Below are 21,073 nucleotides of genomic sequence, written 5' to 3' on the forward strand. Positions count from 1 at the left end.
TGACCTTATTTGACTATATTAATGTGGTCAAAATCATCATTGAAACGCATGCCAATGGATTTTTTGATTGCCAGATAATATATACGCAAAAAAAAAGCATAGTCGAATCTTTGCACTTAATAGCCAAATCCAATTTGAATCAAAACTTTTTGATTCTTTTCAATAAGTACAAAACCAGAAGTGTAAAAACAGCATGTTGGGGTTTTAGGTGGGGTTAGACTACTGTTGAGCTCAGCTAACCTGCTTACTTTCACAGATACGCGAATGGTATCTATATAATTATCTAACTCTCTGTGAGAAATTAAATAAGCATTTAAATGTTTAACAAGTCGTTAAATCTGTTGATCCTACATTTACCCCATTGCCCCGATGGAAGACCCCTTGGTAGTCTTTTCTCATATTGATGCTAACTTGGTCCTGTGCTGCTCAATAGAGAACAAGAAAACCAAGAGCACCCTAGTATAGTTCATCACAGAAGTCCATACTCCTCCCACTGCTGACACAGTCTACATTTAATTTGGACCGTGAAAAAAAAAAAAGACAGTTACTTCTGGTTTAGTGTTCCACTAACTTGAATGACAATAAAATGATTTAATCATATGGTTCTTTTGGACCTTTTGGACCTTTTGGACTGGATGAATCCGATTCTGATAGTAAAACGAGTCATTTTACAGGGGCTGTGACGATCCAAAAAATATATCCTCCAATCAGATGGCTCTTGTTGTCCATGGGAAAAGTTATTTTTTTCGCATGGACAACCTTGAAGTTGTAATTCCACTGTTTGCTTCAAAGCAAGAGGCACAACATGTGTCTGATAGCAATCTTTCATTTGTGAGTGAGGAAAAAAGTGTGGTAAAAGGGTTTGTCATAGGGCTGGGCGATATGAACCAAAAGTCATATCCCCATATATATTCAGGCTAAATATCGATATATATTCTGATATTTTTTATCGCAAAGTGAGGGCAAATGTTCAGTCAAAGTCAAAGCCAAATATGACATGTCACAAGTAGTTTTATTGAAACCGTTTAGTGAACATAAGTACTGTATAACAAAAGGAAAGCTCCATAAAGTGCACATTTAAATAAATAAAAATATCTTAAATAAAAGCCACAGCTTGCCTGGAGCGAGGATCACAGTGCAAATTTTAACTATATCGACATATACGATATAATTCCATATCACATTTAAAAAATATATTGATGTATGTTTTATATTGGTATATCGCCCAGCCCTAGTTTGCCAGTTGCTTTCCCTGATTTAATAGCTGTGCATGCTTAAGTCAGAGGTTGGTACATTTTTATAAAGAAAACTAAAAACAGCAGATCACATGCCATGTATTTAATGAGTGAGACTACCGTTTGTACAGTGATCCAAACTTACTTGGTAAGAAAAAATAAATTTTTAATATTGATGTATGGAGCTCTTTTTTGTGGTGAGAAAGCTTAGAGTGCATTACAGAAGTCTTTGGGGAAAAGACAGCAACTGATATTATTTAGACTCCCTTAGGACGTTCCTCTGAGGGCTTCCTGATTAAGACAATCAATTAATTTTGTTTACGTAATTTCAGCTTCATTTATTTCTAGGTACAAACTTTGCAACTCAATTAAATTAACTGATATGAACTGGAGAATTCTCATACAAATCCCTGTGGAGTGGAACACAATAACAAGCAACCTGCAACAACATGGGACCTTGACAGGACTACGACAGCCTGGACTCTTCTGCATGTTGTGTGTTGTGTCTGGCTCCTTGTTCTGAGAGTTTCTAGTGTCAACACAGGGAAATGTCAGCATGAAGTCACCACTTGGCACCCAAGCACAGGGCACCTCTCCTTAAAGGCCAGGGCACACAGGCAGTGCTGCAAATCCAGCTAGTTGCAGGGACTAACAACTGGGGGCTCTAAACAGGAAACAATGTGTGTGTTATGCCTAACCACTGTTGGTTGTGGCTTTTAAACCGGTTGGAAAGCACCATTTGATCCCTTTGCAGACACAAAATAATCACCAAACCATGCCACTTCCAGCATTTTACCAGGCAGCATAGCCCCATTTTTAGCACAGAATAGGTTGTCCAGATGGTGGCTGGTGGGGTAAACCAACTTAGCAGCCACAGCCAAACAAACTTTACCACCATTTGACTGATTTAACTGCCATCCTGTCTGTCAGACACTGCCACTCTATAATGGCTCAAACTACTGCCTGTTTAATGTTGTGGTTGTAACCGTTTCCAAAATAAAGAAAGAATAAAAGATACCAACAAATGTGCCAAACTGCACCTTCTTTCCTTTATACTTGTGTCTTTTTTTATTGCCTGCTGTATCATTAATGTGCTCAGTGATTTGCTCCTGCTCTGCCTCAAAGTGCTGCAGCACTTCTTCTTTAAAAGACGAGCGGGCCAGCCAGGCATGCTCCAGCAGCTAGCTGGGCCTCTGCGCCAGATAAAAAAAGGTGAGTTGTTCACATTCCTGCTTCATGCACAAACCAAACCCCCGATGTCACACACACACACACACACACACACACACACACACACACACACACCTTCTGCACAAATGATTGAGTTGTTTGTGTGTGGTCCTCCTGCCTCCGGTGTGTTGTTTTCTCTAACCCTGCTATAACCAAAGGAGTGGGAAAACTTTTCACCTAAATCTACTTTCCTGATTATGAATAAATCAAATTCTGTGTGCAACATTTAGGGTACGCAGCTGTGATGCAAAAGACCACTCTTTATTACAACAATGTCTATCTGATAAGAAACAGCTAGGTAAGTTATCAACAAACTTTCACCTACACGCCCTTAAAAATGAGAAGAAACTCGCAAGTCAAAAGTGTAGTGAACCAAAGATGGTGGTGCAATGACAGAAAAGTCTCAGTGTACAAGAGTGCATTTTAATAAGAATAAATGGTAGCTTAGAGGATAGGACATCTTTATGAGATGTTTCCTGGATTCATATCAAACTCTGAGTTGACCTGTTTAAGATCTTCCTCACGACAGTTAATGTCCTTCTGTGTGTTCAGTTACTTCTTTTTTTATTGTCATCAACTACCAGCTTTTTTCACAAAAAGTCTGGTTTTGGTAGTAAGATATGTCTTCTGTTTAATGTGTGTTCTTGTGCCTGCAACATGCTGTCACTTATAATTATTTTAAAAAACATATAAAACTTTTCATTACACAAGAATAAAGTGGCCTTGCTTTTAGTTTTAGGGAGGGTTTGAGTGAGAAGAGAGCAGGCCAAGTGAGCCCCACTACTACTATAAAAGGAATGTGATGGGAAGGGAGGGCCACTGCACCACCAACACTATCAGCCTATCATCTTACCAAAAACACAGGGAGGCTGATGCACGGGCCAAACAAGAGGAAATAAAAAAAATAGGTTTGCTTACCCCAGTCCAAGAACTCGGTGATATTCTTCTCTCTTCTGAGTGGGGAGTTGTTGCACTCATCGTAGAGGCACACCAGGATATCCAGCAGCGTCTCCACGCTCAGACACTGGCCGTTAGAGTGAGCTGGCCCGTCCAGGATCAGCTTCTCCAGCTTCTTCAAACGAACCTCTCCCGACATGATTATTCCGGCTTGTTAATGTTTGAAGTAATGATGATGGAGGAGATGGGGAGGGAAATGAGCAAACACCTCCTCGGCCTGTTAGTTAGCACAGAGGGCCTGTAAAGAAGTTCTCTCACCTTGAATAGGACTCGCAAATAATAAAACTTTGAGTAGAGGACGAGCCGGGCTAATTCCGCGTTAAAACCGGCCAATTCATGATCTCCCTCTTCAGATCAAGTATCTAAGATATGTAGCGCTTCCCCATTTCATAATCCCTATCCCCACAGGGCATATAGGAGAAGAAGTAGTCACAGTTACAGAGCCTGGCTGCCCCGGGCCGGCTGATTTTGATGAAATCCCACCGTAAGCTGACAGTGTTCTGGTCTTTTCTGTGCGACAAATAAGGAAAAATCGAGTCGATGCGGTTCAACAGATCCTTTTGAGTTGTTGTGGCAGACATTTGGGATTCTCCATTCTTGCAGCAACCCAAAAATGCAAGGCAGATCTGCAATGCTACAAAGCCCCAGCGCCCCTCCTCTGCTCCAGGAATGGACGGGCGACAGGCTTAGTTAGCAGCCTGCTAGCTTAGCTATGAGCTAGCCAGCGAGCTACCCTTAACCTTACTTTTCTTCGTTGCCAAATGCCATCGTTGCCCCTTTTTTTCCAACAGTTGACATACAATTTGCACAGTGTTAACAGAGCTTAACTGAATTTCGCCCCTTTCGACAGTGTGGTTATTTTCCATCCAACTGGAAAATATCCTTGTTTTCACAACTCAATGCTGGCAGATATGTTCTTTAAATCCCATTCTTCGTATCTCTTGTTTCTTCACAGTTCAAAACGACGCTTAGTTCAAGAGATCCAACAGTAAGTTAGCCGTCAAACATCCAGGTCCTTTCTGAAGGTTACAGAGGAGCTTGTTTCACGCCGAGAGCAAAGCTGTAGTCTAGTCTTGCTTATTCCAAATACGGGACACAGCCTAAATTCCCCCCGTCCTCTCCTTTCCTTGCCTCCCCCGCCGGCCGCTCGCTTCTTGCCGTCTTTGCACAGTCAAGCTCCCAGCAGCTCGCTGCCAGAGACCCTCAACAGAGAAGATAACCCAGCAGACAGCTCTGTCCGTAACGCCGCACTGCATTGTGGGAAGCAGGGCTCTGTTGTAAACCGTCACCCTGTTAAAATAATCAGATAACTCATTCTTTCAAGTTTTGCACGAAACACAAAAAACTTCACCAAAAGTGTGACATATGACATTTGTTGATCATTTCACTCAAAAGGATGTCACAAAGGATGGCTATTGGCATAGTAATAACACTGTGTGTAAATTATGTAAGTTAAGAGAAATAAATGACTTAGGCAATTTTTTGAACATGCCTTTGTGACTTAAGCAAGATATGGTAACACTTTATTTTGAAGGTGTCTACATAAGAGTCACACAAGCCTGTCAGAAACATGACATGACAAGTATCATGAGCATTACTGTTACTTCAAAGTGTCATTAATGTTCATGACACATCCCATGTCATGTTTATGAGACGCTCATGTCACTCTTATGTAGACACCTTCAAAATAAAGTGTTACCGTATCTTGCTTAAGTCACAAAGGCATGTTCAAAAAATTGCCTAAGTCACATTTTATTTTGACTTAGGCACAAAAAATCTGCTTAAGTCACACAGTTGACATAGGCCGTTATCTTAAAGGAGTAAAATCACATGATCTGATCAACTGAGGATGTAGGTGATTTTACCATAGGTGGCCGGCGTCATGAGGAGATAATTTAGGCAACAAAAAAAAAAAGACAAATGGACGCTTAGCTCTTGACGCTGCTTTTATACACTGAACACACAACATATGAACCATCTCAACATACTTCACCTCTCTCTCACTAAATATAACTTCTAAGCTGCAACGCGATAAGTTTTGCCACTGTCGTGTCTAATTTTTAGGAAAAATTACGATTTTATTTTTTTTCTAAGTTTCGCGCATGCGTAGAGTGCCGAATCCCCAAATCGGCCATCTTTGCTGTGCCATTGATTGAATCCGTCTATTCCGTTTCAGGTTGCAGCATATCTTCCAGTATTAGCATCTCTGGGTGCTGCTGCAGGCAAAATCCCAGATCATCATCATGGCGCCCGTCACAGCATCTGCTGTGCGGAGGGGGCGAGGGGGGGGGGGGAGGAGGGGGGGCTGTCAATATTGTGAATGGAAACTGCAGCCTGTCTGTCAGTCTGCTGGTGACGTGGTGCGGAGAGGACACATTTCTCTCAGACTAGAACAACAATGACTGCTGTCCCTTTAATTAGCTATAATCACATATGTGCATGTATGTTCTATTGGAGCCATGGTGTGTCCTGCATCATGTTATATTGGAGCCATGGTGTGTCCTGCATCAATATAACATGCTGAGACCTGACAACTGTTGCAGTGGGACACATTCACAGAATCTACATATACATACTTGCCTGTCGATGCAAATGACAAAACTTACTTAATTCTATAATTTGATGGTAGTAATTTAACTTCATTATATTTCCCAATGGTTACATATTAATTGAGAGCTGTTTTCCGTTTTTTTGATGATTAGTAGTCCATCATGAGACTGTGAAAGATCATAGTCTCATGATGTAGGCTAATTGTGCACAGATGTATTTTTTAATATGAGATTTAATGTTTTTTTCGTATTTCCATATTTTCTCTTAAAAATGTATTATTGCCTACTAATATATTGTTGAATTACCTTTGATTTAACTTTTATATTGTGGTATCCTCCTGCTTATTTGTGTGTGTGTGTGTGTGTGTGTATGTTACCCTGATATTTACCAGTAATCTTACATTATTTTTGTCATCAAAGAGAAGATGATTTTGGATATCATTTATTTTATTTATTTTTATTAATATTGACAGGCACGAGATAAAACATTTACTCGAAACCAATATTTCCCTTTTTTTTCTTTAGTGAAAATGTAACAACCACCCCATGCACCAACCTGGCCCACCCATCTAATTGTAGTTTTAACTCACTTAGAAGACCAAAATAAGAATATAAAAAAATATAAAAGTATGAAGGAGGTCGCATTTAGCCATGCTCTATGAGAATACATATATACATAATTTAATAAACTTAATATAGTGAGCATATACCCTGAGACATTGTTAACATTTAGAGTGGCATATACAAATTGAAAAAATAGGGATAATTAAAGAAGTGAATTGGTGTAGAGCAGACATGAACACAAATATAAGAGGCAAGAATATAACATTTAAAAATAATTATAATAAAATATAATATTAAAAATAAATAAAGGAGATGAAAGGGAAACAAATTTAAGCAGTACTGGATATGATTTTAACTTTACTATGGTTCCTATGTGTGCATATTAATTAATCTAGTTGCTGTCCTTTTTTGATAATAAGTATCTTATGTTCCTTTGTTTTACCTGATGAAGGTCTATGGACTGACACACACACACAAGTTTATTACAAGTAAAGGGACATCTGCAGGAATTTTCTCTTCTCTTGCATTTGAAAACCATGAAATATTATTGCAGTTATACTTTGACTGCCTCTCCTATCTCTCAGCATCAAAGGTGTGTCAAGTTTGTCCTGGAATTTCTGCCCCTTGAACTGTTCTCACCGGTGAGAGAAACTAAATGCTGAGAGCAAACTCTTAAAGATAAATAGGCTTGTATGCTAGAGTTGGATTTTGTGATGAGCTCGGCTGTTTTCCTGCAGGCTGTCACGCTTTTTATATGCACAGATCAATAGATATACACACACTAACTATCTGCAAGTGAGCACCTATTTGCACTTGTTAGTCTGTTGAAGTGGCCATTATGCTCACATTACTAGCTAATAATATATTGTATAAATAACAATAATTATGAATAGTGGTATTTTACAGTATCGCCCAGCTCTAATAGCCACAGTGTGTTCCTCTGAACTATCATCATCAAATCCTTTAGAAGTGAGGTGCTTATCGCTGCTCAAAGTACATCTATTAATGATTAACGGCCTGCAGAGCAGCTGAATCTCAGGGGGCAGGGAGGTGGACACAGAGCCCTGTGTCACACACCAACATTAAATAAAACACCACAAACTATTTTAATAGATCCTTGCTGCAGTGGAAAGGCACAAAGAAGCACTGTGAGTAGTTGAGCACACACGGAACAGCTCAGCATGTGTACAATGGAATAGTTTCTGAGGGTGATGAAGTGTAATTTAAAGCATATTGCACTGGCATGACTGTTTATCAGAAACAGCCAAACAACAGTTTTTATATTTGACAATGTGAAACCACTCTGACATGATTGATTGTTGGAAAAATCTTCTGTTGAAGCAACAGTACTGGAGAAAACGTGTCAATGTGACTCTCTCCACTGTGTGGCGCTGCAGAACCCATCAAAGGGAAATTCACTGTGTTTTCACTTAGTTCACTTTTAATATGAATAAGTTGTGTTTTTTTATTATTATCAGTATATTTATTGTTATGTTTCTTTCATCTCACAGACAAGTATTTAGATTTTTTTGTTGTTGTTTTATGTTATTTTATGTATTATTTTCTCAGTAACAGCCCTCTTTGATGTGTTATTAATTCAGTTTTCATAGTCTGCCTCTTGAATTGTTGTTATCACCTTGGGTGGGTTAATTAGTACCACAGATGATCATCAGCCTATTGATATATACAGTATGAATACAGTATATAGGTGAGATGACCAAAGCAGACCGGGATATAAACAAATTAATAAATTAATGTATTTATTTATTTAAAAATACACATATAAAAGAAATTTAAAATAAAATAAAATGTACTTATTTATCTATTAAAAAAATAAATTTGAATAAGAAGGCATTTTAAAAAACTAAATTAATTTATTAATTAACTTGTTGATAATTTTTATACCTTTAAATAAAAAATACAAAATTTGGGATTCAATTTGGAGTTTTTAGAGACACCACTGTTGATGTCATGAAAGAACATCACTATAAAAAGCATCAATACTTATTTTACTGGGACATAATAGCCTGTTTGGACTTAAAGCAGAAAGAAAAAACACAGATAAATAAATAAATAAATAAATAAATAAATAAATAAATAAATAAATACAGCTATAGTGGAGTTATGTTTTACTAATAAGCTTCCCTAAATTAAATATAAATAAACAAATAGATTATAGGGTTTCCTCCTTGGGAAGACATCGGTCTATTTTTTAAAAATATGATCTTCACTGTCCCAACATACACAATGTTAAATGTGTCTGTTAATGCTGTTTTATGGTGGATATTCCCTCTACAGCCACACGCTGCTGATAGTGTCACTAGAGCGCCCTCTGCTGTACACACAGCCTCCATGCAACTGGACTACTTTTATGGTTATTGCAGCTGTCTTGTATGTATTACAAAAATATTTAAGTTTTTCATGTGTTTTTGTTGGCTTTTATTCATTTAATCAATAACGAATTAATGAAGTTCTACTATTTAGAGATGCCATAATATTTTTTCATTATTAATTTCTATCTTTGTTTTAATTTTACTGGTTGGATCAGATTGATAATTAGTATCTTGCACACTAAAAGTCTCCCGTGTGATGATTAATTAAAAGTTAATGAAAATATTTATTCTTAGTCCTATCTAATCATGTCTGATCCTATTGGGTTAAGTCTGCACTGGGATTAAACGTGTGTGTCTGCGCTGATTGACCGTCGTTAGCTCTGTGAAATGCAATTAGACTGCCCTGTACTTTGTCTACATGTGGAGGCCATTGAGCAATAATTGTATTGTCCTTGCACAGGTCTAGCGCTTTCCCCTCTGACAGACTGACCATTGATTATTGTCTGCAGGCTCCATGGATTGATCCACACTCGGTCTGCAGCTGCAGTGAAGGAGGGAAAAAAGACTTGTATGGGCCATTAAGGTGCAAACTAGAGGGGCTCATGTCCCCAAATATTTGATATTAGGATAAAGCAGGCCATAATAGACCAGGAAGCCATGTGAATAATGAGGAATTTGCCCTGACCACCAACACAAGTTCAATATTGACTTTTTGGAGCAGCTCCGCCTCGTTCCCATGGAGACTCTCTGTGAGATGCTGATATATAATGTGCAAAGTCAACAGAAAACAACCAACCTGTAGCCTGAAGGCTTCTCTGTGATATTTGTCTCATATAAGCATTTAAACTGCAGCCTTCTACAAACAGCACTTTCTGCAAGAAAGGGGATTTCATGTTTCACAAATGGAAGGGAATGGCCTATAAATTGGACCGCTTTTTAATGCAAATGCTTGGATGTTAATTAACACCTGTGTTGTTGATTGTGGGAGCTTGTTGGCCTTTGATTGAAAAGAAATGGCACCTCGGAGCATCAGATGGAGCTTTGAACTGGGCAACTTGTCTTTGATTGACATGGGAAGGAAGAAAGACTGAGAAATATCTCACAAAAGGCATCTTAATTTCCCGAATTAGGGGTTGTAATGTGAGGAAGAGAGGATGCATGCTAGGCTCTGGGGAGCAGGAGCTCCTTTGGCTGAATGGAGAATGGATGTGCTCTGAATTTACATGTCTGCACTGATGATTCCTGCATCAGAGAGCAGTTTGGACCTCATCTGTGGGCTTTAAGCATATACTGTTCATATCCAGGGTTATACTCTAGATAATGCAATTACAAAAATTACAAAAATGATTCTGTCTTTTAAACGTTTACCTAACTGTGTCCACTGTAGCATTATTAACCGATGGATTCAGTGCAAAAGTAAATTTTATGAGATATAGTTTGTAGTTTTTTAAGTTTTTTCAACATCTGACCATGGATAAACAGATGAAAATGAGCCATTTAGGCTTATGATGACTTCTTCGACATGATATCTTTCAATGAAAGACTAACATTATATTTAAGAACAGTGATTTTAGAATAAGTGGAAATTGCCATTGCACACTTCAAGTCATCCATTCAATCATAGAAAAAAGAGAAGATCTTGTATTTGGAGCATCATTAACATAAAACACAAATTCAACAGCAGCAAGTTAATTATTAAGTTATGATACCATTGTCATAGGGTTGGATAATGTGGAGAAAACCTACTATCTCAATATTATTATTATATAATATTATTAAACACCTTGATGGGGATATGTGACAATATTGTAGGGTTGGCTGTTTTTGCTGTCACAAAATATTTTTCGCAGTACAATTTTTGATAAATTATCATCAGTAAAATGTATATAATGACTAAGTGAGTAAAGGTAAATAATAACACAGCTAGAACCATCTGGTTAGTTTAGAAAATCACATCATTTTACATTAATGCAGTCTTGAAAACAAAGATAACAAAGAGTTTTGATATTCCCATATCCAAAATCTAAGACTATATCTAGTATGATATTGCAATATGTATGTAATATCAATATGTTGCCTAACTCTACTCTGATATAATGTTATTAGTCTCAACTCTAAATGCAAATATCTTTCCTTGAACACATGCTATTGGATTTAAAAAAAAATCTTCCATTCAATCATTCAAAAACTTGCATACAAAAAGGATAATCATAAAAAGAAATGCATGATATGCATTTGCAATTAGATTAACATAAAAATAGAAAAAAAGCAGCAGCACCAAGATTATATATAATTTTTTAGTGATTTTACCCCTGTAACATTGGTATTACTCTATAAAATAAATAAAATTATACAAAACATGTATTTGCAATTAAATTAATATAAAAACAGAAAAAGGCAGTAGTATCAGGATAATAATTTTATACTTATTATAACTCTGTAATCATGTCATCAACTCACGATACACAGATTTCCCTTTGCACACATGCAAGTGGATATTTTTTCCACCTTTTTTATGTGTGAAGCATTTCACTGCTGCCTCCTGTGTTCCATACACGGCTTGTGTCATGCCGTAGGACTAATTAATAATTAGCGTTGTTTGTTAGCTGCAGTGCTGCAGTGAGCGGGTCTGGCAGTCATCTGTCATCTGCTCTTCCTGTGTGCTCCTTCAGTCTGTCTGACATCTCTAAGCAAACACAGCCCAATACACAACCACAGGCAGGGCCCTGTGGCAGCCAGTGAGAGCAGCCCTCTTCTAATGTTTGTGTGACAAAAAAGGCAAGGCAAATCCTCGCAATGGAATCAGATAATCACCAACCTGTGAAGAGCCTGCCCCAATCCACATCCGAGCCGCCCCCCGGCCCCTGGATTAACTGTCTGTTTGGCTAATAATTTTAATCTGCTGCAGAGGGCCAAGAATGGTTGACAGGGCTCGGAATAAACATCTAATCCTCTCGTCCCCCCCCCCTCCCTTCTAGAGCTGCACCGCTTCCTCCTCGACCCCTTCTTAGACACTTGTGTCAGAATGAACAGACTGGGTGATGTTTTTTTTAGTCCTGGTCCCAGTCCACCTTTTTCTGGACAAAACTGTTTTCCAGCCACTCAGACAGAAATAAGCCTGCTGTGTGACAGACTGTTGCCAGACTGACATCGTCCAGTGGAATGTACACGTCAGAGTGTGTAGACAAGGCTGCTGCTGAAGAGAGGGCATTCAGGTTCACAGGGTCAGGAGATGTCTGTCTGGGACGCATGTGGAGCAGCGCAGACACACTTCAGAGACACAGACGTTTTAATTCTGCAGAAATAACTGACAGAATTTGTTGGACTGTGAACTATTCACCAACTATGACAGTTCATAGAAAAAAAACACTCCAGATGACTGTAATAATCACACCTGTAGTCAATTACATTTTGTGTGGACATAAACAACAAAAAACTTTTTGTCCATGTATATACAGATGTCTATGCAAGTGTATATATATACTGTCAATGTAGGTGTAGCTTTATTTATTTTCCCTTTTTGTCAATGCTTTTCCTTTTTTAATTAAATTGCAATTGTTTCCTTTATTTCTTTTTTTTTATGTGTATAAGTATGAACAGATAATAACAATAATAAGTGTGTGTGTGTGTGTGTGTGTGTGTGTGTGTGTGTTTGTATATATATAAATACTTTATTTGTAGGCTTGGCATAGGTGCACCATTATACTAGCTAAAATGTTTTCTTCATGCTTTACATTTCTATTTCATTTACATTTTTAATATTGGAACTTTTCACTGTAAAACAGTGTTAAGTATGGACAATCATATGTAAGAAAATGTAAATGTATGTAAATTCCTGCAATAAAGTATTTAAAAAAGAGAAATCCTTATGATACTATTTGATACATTTGGCTTGAACAAGTGAAATATAGCATATAATTACATAAAGTGCACAAAGAATGTGTAATTTGATTGTCTGATATTCCACAATAAAAAAAAAACCTACATCACCTTATTTACTGGTACCATAAAGAGCAGATTTTAGATCCTCATTCTGACATCAAATGCAACATAGTTTTAGTGGAACTCTGGTGAAATTACACCTCCACAATACGGATGGCACTCGAGTCTAATTGTTGCTGTTTGAAGTATGGCCACTTAGATATCCTGTTCAGGATGGGGCTGTATGGTCGCACCTTTGTTCTGATAAGGGTCCCTGCCCCCATTGACAAAGTGCGAACGACTGGGAGGGCCGCAACAATATAAGGGGCCCAGAGGAGTGTCACCAGGACACTGTCTATCTCTGGGTGACTGGTGCTACTGTGCGGCTGCTGTTTATCACACTTTGTACTCATGGATTTCCTCCGCGCTTGTGTCCTTTGCGCCGCTTTCTTCGGTCTCGCCGAGGCTTTTACGCACCAGGATATGAAGGACGCGCTGCTGCAGAAACTGGGCTTGGAAGAAGTCCCTAAAATCCATAAGAGGGATTTGGAGAATCTGGTTATTCCGGCGCACATCAAAAATAAGTACATGTCCATGCTGAAGATGCACCACAGCAGGAGACGCAGATCTCTGCCCAGTCTGGCGGGCATCCTGAGGGGAATTCCTGGCAATGCAGGTACGAACATTTCTCAGTTTTAAAATATATAACATGTAATGTGTAGGAATTCATATGAAAAAATCTTTGACATCGTTACCAGTTAAAATAAAGGAATATTTCCGTGCGTAATTGTGACACTTTATGCGCAAACTATTTCACGCACCAAACTACCTTTACCGAACAGCAATTTTAAGCTTCTAGTGAGAAATAATGCCTATAACCGGTGCAATACTTTATCTTTTAGATATTTCCGGAGAGTATGTGTATTCTGACACCACTCGGCATCGCATGGTGTTCGACATGGAGGCGAGGATTCCGGATAACAGCGAGGTGACCATGGCGGAGCTCAAGCTCTACCAGCGGGCTTCCTACCACAAACGCTTCGCGGTGGAGAGGAAGAACCACCGACCCGTCAGCAACGCCAGAGTCAGCATCTACTGGGTGGAGGTGCTGCCGAACGGCTCCAACCGGACATCACTGGTTGATTCACGGTAAGGGATCACTTTCTCACAGTCACGTCAATGAGTTACCGTGATAATCATTCAGTTGGATTCTCCTCCAGGATGGATCCGTTTTGATCTCTTTTTAATTAATCGCCCTTATCTGTCGTGTTCACAGGTTGATCCCCATTCACGAGACCGGCTGGAAGAGCTTTGATGTGACACAGGCGGTGCACTATTGGTCCAAGACCCAGCAGAAGACACCTATGCACCTGGAGGTGTGGATCGAGGGCGAGAGACCTGGCAGCTACGCGGCAGAAATGGCCAAGAGTGTCCGCTTTACCACCCAGGAGCAGACGGACAACACCTTAGGGAAGCCCGAGCTCATCCTCTACACACTGAACCTCGAAGAGTACGGGTAAGGGCGCGAGCGTTTGATATACAGGATATTGTGTCAGTGTGACAATTAGCCCATATCCCCCATTTTACCTGTCACCATTTGCATTCATTAGTAGATGTGTAGGGGGCGTCACGTTGCTCAGTCTCATGGTTTGGAGAGAAGTAGCAGTAGTCAACCAGAGAGTCCAAGAAGCAATTTACTCACACATTCGTGTTTTATAGATCAAGCAACCTATGTCATTAAGTTATTGGTTTTAAAAATGTTTTAATGGGGCTTGTTTATGTAGATTCACCCATCAGAAATATATATATATATATATATATATATATATGTATGTATATATATATATAGAGAGAGAGAGAGAGAGAGAGAGAGAGAGAGCCCAATTCCTAAAAATATATCATGAGATAGTATCAATGGATGAATGAATCCTTATTACTTGTAGTTTCATATACCAATACATCACTGTATCTTTGTAGCTTGAAATCTTAATTTAGTTGCATTAAATATTTCAAACCTCATAAAAAACACATTCAATTTGACAACACTAGCTTTAATTTGTCACCTTTTTGGTTGTTTATAGGAGAATAACATTTCATTTAATGCGATGAAGACGTTAAATCATCAGTATGCTGTATGTACTGTATATAGATAAGTAGTGTACCACTGCTGAAATGCTGGAAAAGCTTCAAAATGCACCTTTAAAGTGGTTGAATTCAACTCTGGGTGTAGCTATGAGATTCCAGGCCTCCTTAAAAGAATCCTTGAGACTTTGTAACAGCAGTTATCTAACTTTCTTCGTCCTTTCTTCCTCAGTTCCCGTGGCGACTGTGACATCAACCACAACAAAGACACCTGCTGCAGGGAACAGTACTTCATCAACTTCCGCGCTCTCACCTGGACGCAGTACTGGATCATCGAGCCGGCGGGCTACCAGGCCTTCAGGTGCACCGGAGGCTGCAAGCAGCCCAAACGCAACTACGGCTACGGGGAGAGGCGGTGCTCGGTGTCTGAGAGCGCCCCGCTGCCCATCATGTACCTGGTGAAGAAGGGAGACTACACGGAGATAGAGGTGGCTGAGTTCCCCAACATGATCGTAGAGAGGTGTGCCTGCACCATGGACAATGTCTCTGTAGTATGAAGTCATGGGAAACCGCTGGAATACTCCTTTAATCACTATTATAGGAATATTACAGTGTTTTCTATTGGGTGTCGGTGTATTTAATGGTTTGAACAACACATCTAGTACTTTCTATTTAAATGGACATTTATTGGGAGACACACAACAGGTGGTGCTGCTGCCATCTCCTTCCACGAGCACTTTTATATATTTTGTAAATTTTGATATCTTTTTTATTCGAATTTGCGTGAGTCGTGCTGGTTCTGCAGCCGTCATTCAAATTCTGTCTGTTGTATTTTCAAGCTGTACATAATATGGATGAGTTTATGTTTGGAAAATAAAATATTTTGTTTCACTTAAGAGTTGGTGGTCTTCCTCCTCCCACTGTCTGGGTGCATTCACATTCATGATGTCATTCTCATGCAGTTACATACAGCTGCCTGCTCTGGCACCTCTGCATTGACACTGATAGGAAGTTGTAGAGCAGAGCAAATAATCTGCCTAATGACTTATAACAGTTGTTACGCTGAGGGCCCCTGTTGTTGACAAACCTACTGGTAATGCTTTATTTGCAGTGGGAAGGAGCAACACAGCCTCATACAGGGAAACATCAAGTCAATTAGCATAAAACCAGAATGGGCTCCTGGTGTTTACATCAGACTTAGACCAGCCAAACGTTGATAATCAGGCCCGATACCTAACGATACAACGCCACTGAAGCTTTTTTGTGTTTTGATTTGGGCTGTCAATCATTGCAAAATTAACAAATTATTCGCACACTTTAGTGTGATTAATCTTGCTTGATGACCGAAGCTTGTAACAATGTATACTTGTCTGTAAAGGGGAAGATAGGCAGCAGGAGCCATATAGTAAGTATCTCATAGCTACGCTCCTGCACAAAAAAAGAATAAATGTAAAAAAATTAAAGAAGGGTGCACTGGTTTTAATTTGTCACCCTTTTGTAGAATGATGTCATCAAACCTCATTTTGGTTGTTTATAGGACAATAACAGATATATTCAGTATACTGCATGTAGTGTATAAAAATACATAACGTACCACCGCTGTAATGCTTAAAAAGATTGAAAATACACCTTAAATTGTATTTATTATTTATTTATTTATTATTTGTAAATTATGCAAATATCATTTTTTAATAATTGTGCAGGGGCGTAGCTATGAGATACTTACTATATTTGCAAGAAATAAAGCCAATGAAAAACGTGTTAAATTTTACAGCACTAGTTTCAATTTGTCACACTTTTGTAAAAGACTGTCACCAAATATAATTCTGGTTCTTTATAGCAGTAGTTCTCAACCTTTTTGAGTCGCGACCCCCAATTTAAAATGCATGTTGTCCGCGACCCCCACTCACTTAACAGAATCTCACAGTTCGGATCACCCGAAAAAGAAACAAAATGACCAAAAAAATGAACCAAAATGACCAAAAAAGACAGAAAATGACCAGAAAAGACAGAAAATTACCAAAAAAGGAAACAAAATGCCCAAAAAAGACACAAATTGACCACAAAATGTTAAAAAAAGACACAAAATGATCAAAAAAAGACACAAAATGGCCTAAAGAGACACAAAATGACCAAAAAACACACAAATGTCAAAAAACACACACAAAATGACAAAAAAAAAAAAAACACAAAATGACAAAAAAAGACATTAAGTGACCAAAAACACATTAACACATGAACACTTTAACACAGTGGAGACAGAGCTGACTTCCAAAATGATTTGGCGACCCCCAGAAATCAGCTCGCGACCCCGATTGGGGTCCCGACCCCAAGGTTGAGAATAGCTGCTTTATAGGACTATAACATCTAATTTAATGTGATGAAGAAGTGAAATACTCTGTATACCGTATGTCCTGTAAATAAATATTTAATTTACCACAGCTGTAAGGCACTAGAAAAGCTTGAAAATGCAACTATCAAAACTGAATGATTGTGGCCTGCAGGGATGTAGCTATCAGATACTTGTAATGGTTTATTTGCAGTGGGAAGGAGGAACACAGCCTCATACAGAGAAACATGAAGTGAATTGGCATTAAGTCAGAATGGGCTCCTTGTGTGTTGACATCAGACTTAGACCGGGCCAACGTTGCTAATCAGGCCCAATACCTAATGCACTGTTTGCTGTCTGAGTGGGGGGGTCTTGTCATTCACTCAAATGCTGCTGATGGAGGTAAACATGTTGCCCTGCCAGAGACCAGCAGCTGTCTGTCTGGGAGGGAAGTGGATTCCCAACATGCACCTCCAGGAACACCAGGAAGCATGAAGACACACAGCTGGAAACAATGAATGTCATACATAATGCTGCTGTACATATTCACCCCCCATTTTCTTACTTAAAAGTAGATTTTTGTTTGATCAATAAGTCTGTTTAAAGGGACAGTTCACATCCAAATCAAACATAGTTTTACCTATAGCTACATACCAGTCTAGGTCAGACCTGAGCATTGGAGGGCCACATCTGGTCCGTTGGCTGTCCCGTGAGGTTACCCATAAATTAGATTAGGTTTACCTATATCTGCCTGCATTAGAGCTGGGAAATACGGACCAAAAGTCATATCCCGATATATTTAGGCTGAATATCGATACACGATATATATCCCGATATTTTTATCCCAAAGTGAGAGCAAATGTTCAGTCAAAGCCAAATATGACATGTCACAAGTAGTTTTATTCAAACTGTTTATTTAACTGAACATAAATACTGTATAACAACAGGAGTACCTTTTTAAAAAAAAAATCAAAGGTCCAGAAAGTACACATTTAAAAAAAAAAATTTTTTTTAAATAAAAATAGCCTATGAAATAAAATAGGACAATCTTTTTCTGAAATAAATATATTTATATGAGGAGAGAATAACGAACATTACAAAAGAACTAAATATGACAAACTCTAGTAAGGGCGGCATTTATATGTAAAGAAAGAATAAAATGTAACTATATTGATATATGCGATATGGCCTAATTCCATATCACATTGAAAATATATCAATATATTTTTTAAATCGATATATCGCCCAGCCCAAACCTGCATGCATACCCACCTGCAAAGAAACACGTTCCACAAAATACCTCGGTAGCTTGACAAAAACACACAACTTTTTCGTAAAGTTATTAAATTACTGGTTTACTGCAAACATACATGCTCTATATTGTTTCTGTGGTTTGAATGTATGTTTAGTAGCATTCCTGGCTGAATGACGGTCGACTCTTTAACTGATAGTTCACTATATTTATTTAAAATCGCTCCATGAAAATAAGAATAAGACATGCCTTGGTCACCTTGTGAACCCACCATAAGAGCTACGAAGCGGGAAAACAGTAACTAACATTAGCATTAGCACTGGAGCTAACAAGCACTTTTACTGTAGTTAGGACAACAAATATAACCACTAATATATATGACAGAAGAAAATAAACTTTAACAAACCTTGTTCCTGTCAGTCAGCCACTATAGAAGCCTTTTAGATACTTTATATGAATTATGACGCACTCGGTATTATTTACCGTTTGTTTTTCATTTTACTGTACCACCTGTTATTTCCTGCCACTACCTTTCAAAATAAAAGCACTCGTTTCACTTTGGACGGCACCTTTTCAAAATAAAAGCATCACAACATTGTAAAACATCTAAAAAATGTACAAACATGGAAAAACAAGCTATATAATACAAAAACACCAACGGTCATTTACAGTTGTGTTTAAAATAAATGGAAAAGTGATAGTGATGCTGCTATATTTGATTTACTCCACATTAACAGTCTCATCAGAACATGTATTCTTATCAGTAGCAGCTCAAAACCAGATAATTTACTGCATTTTATAAAGCAATTAAATTAATATTGAGCAGAATTTAGTTCAGAGTTTTGGTCCGGCCCGCAACCTTTGTGGTATTGGTCATGTGGCCCCTTGGGGACATTAATTGCCCACCCCTGGTCTGAGTTGTTTTGGAGTGAGTTGCTGAGTGGAGGAGGTTTCAGCTATGACACTTGACACGTTTGAAAAACTCAAAAGCAATGCCTCTTTATAGAAAGCATGATCTGGTTACTCTGGATAATCCACATTTTTTTTGTGGACAGTTTAATGTAGAAACTACTGGTATTTTAATTATTTTTTAAATCAAACTTCACCCTTCAACTGTCTGTGAAGATTAAATCATCATCATGATGCCTGTACCAAAAGTCCATCCATTCATATTGAAGAGAGTTTCACATGTGCTGGAAAAAGGTGAACTGCTGAATGTAAGACCTGCTCCTCCAAGACTTCTTACAGCCAGACATTAAACTTCATAACTAGGTAATTCAGTAACTGGGTAACTCTGTAACTAGGTAACTCTGTAACTAGGAAACTCAGTAACTAGGTAACTTCATAACTAGGTAACTCTGTAACTGGGTAACTCAGTAACTAGGTAACTCTGTAACTGGGTAACTCTGTAACTAGGTAACTCAGTAACTAGGTAACTTCATAACTAGGTAACTTTGTAAGTAGGTAACTCAGTAACTAGGTAACTCTGTAACTTGGTTTGACTGAGAGCTGATGTTCGCTAACGTTAGCCTGATTACAGCCTTATTATGACCTATTATGAAGAAAAGTGCAAAAAAACAACATCAGAGATTATACATTTCCTTCTCATCTGCCTACAGCAGACTTACTGAGTGAATTTGTGTAAATGTGGAGATCTAATAAACTTCAAACCCTTCTACCCCATCCATGTCTGTGGTGACCCCACACACATCCCAACCCCGGATCTTTTGCCCAAAATCAAAGTTTCAGGTCAAGCACGCTGCACGCTCTTTATATTGTAGGCTGCATCCCACACTTAAAGGGTCATAAAGGGATAGTTAGGATTTTTGAATTTGAAGTGGGGTTGTACCAGGTCAATGTAGATAATGGTCTGCATGTTCCCAGTTTTTAGACATGCTCCAGACGGGAAATATATGTATTATGTATGGAAAAAAATATTAGACCACCCTTGTTTTCTTCAATTTCTTGTTCATTTAAATGCCTGGTACAACTTAAGGTACATTTGTTTGGACAAATATAATGATAACAACAAAAATAGCTGATAAGAGTTTAATTTAAGAGCTGATATCAAGCCATTTTCCATGGAAAATGGCTTGATATCAGCTAATATTTTTTTCCATGGCTGTATATATATATATATATATATATATATATATATATATATATATATATATATATATATATATATATATATATGCTATCCACAGCCGTTTCATTTGGCACTACTTTTTCCTAACAATAGAACTCAACCCTATTCTTATGCAGTAGTGCAACTATCCTACTGATCTGCAACAGTGCATAAAGCATGGAAGTGCGTAGGAACATGGAAGTTTAATGGTTGACAAATATGGCATACACATAAACAGGTATGACATTTTTAGGGTGGGCCTTTGTTTAGGTGGTTAGGATACGTTTTCTGTCGGTCCGTCTGCAGCAATACATCAGTTTGTTTCCTTCCTGGAGCGCGCCAGTATCTCCAGACTGGGACTGTGGGTTAGTACCTAATATAACCCACTTCAGAAACATCCAAACTATCCCTTTAAGGCTGGCCATGTGAAGATGTGGACATTTAGACAGATATCACCAATCAACCCAATTGCCAGAATAAAAAGTTGCCATTG

General features: G+C 38.4%; 2 protein-coding genes across 5 annotated transcripts in view; one reads left to right on the plus strand and one right to left on the minus strand.

The window, feature by feature from the left end:
* The window catches only part of cdc42bpab (CDC42 binding protein kinase alpha (DMPK-like) b), a 92,556-nt gene extending 88,006 nt beyond the window's left edge, over positions 1 to 4,550 (minus strand). For all 4 annotated transcript variants that reach the window (XM_059356973.1, XM_059356972.1, XM_059356971.1 and 1 more), the window contains exon 1: positions 3,384 to 4,550. In XM_059356973.1, coding sequence (XP_059212956.1) covers positions 3,384 to 3,561 — 178 coding nt within the window. In that variant the 5' untranslated portion in view covers positions 3,562 to 4,550. The remainder of the gene's footprint in view (positions 1 to 3,383) is intronic.
* An 8,650-nt stretch (positions 4,551 to 13,200) lies between these two features.
* Positions 13,201 to 15,647, plus strand: lft1 (lefty1). The gene is made up of 4 exons (XM_059357066.1): positions 13,201 to 13,465; positions 13,692 to 13,938; positions 14,066 to 14,305; positions 15,104 to 15,647. Exons 1-4 carry the CDS (start codon positions 13,201 to 13,203, stop codon positions 15,426 to 15,428), a joined length of 1,077 nt encoding a protein of 358 aa, XP_059213049.1. The 3' UTR covers positions 15,429 to 15,647.
* Positions 15,648 to 21,073: the final 5,426 nt, after the last annotated feature.

This window comes from Centropristis striata, chromosome 18 (genome assembly GCF_030273125.1).
Source record: "Centropristis striata isolate RG_2023a ecotype Rhode Island chromosome 18, C.striata_1.0, whole genome shotgun sequence".
In the NCBI taxonomy this organism is placed as follows: domain Eukaryota; kingdom Metazoa; phylum Chordata; class Actinopteri; order Perciformes; family Serranidae; genus Centropristis; species Centropristis striata.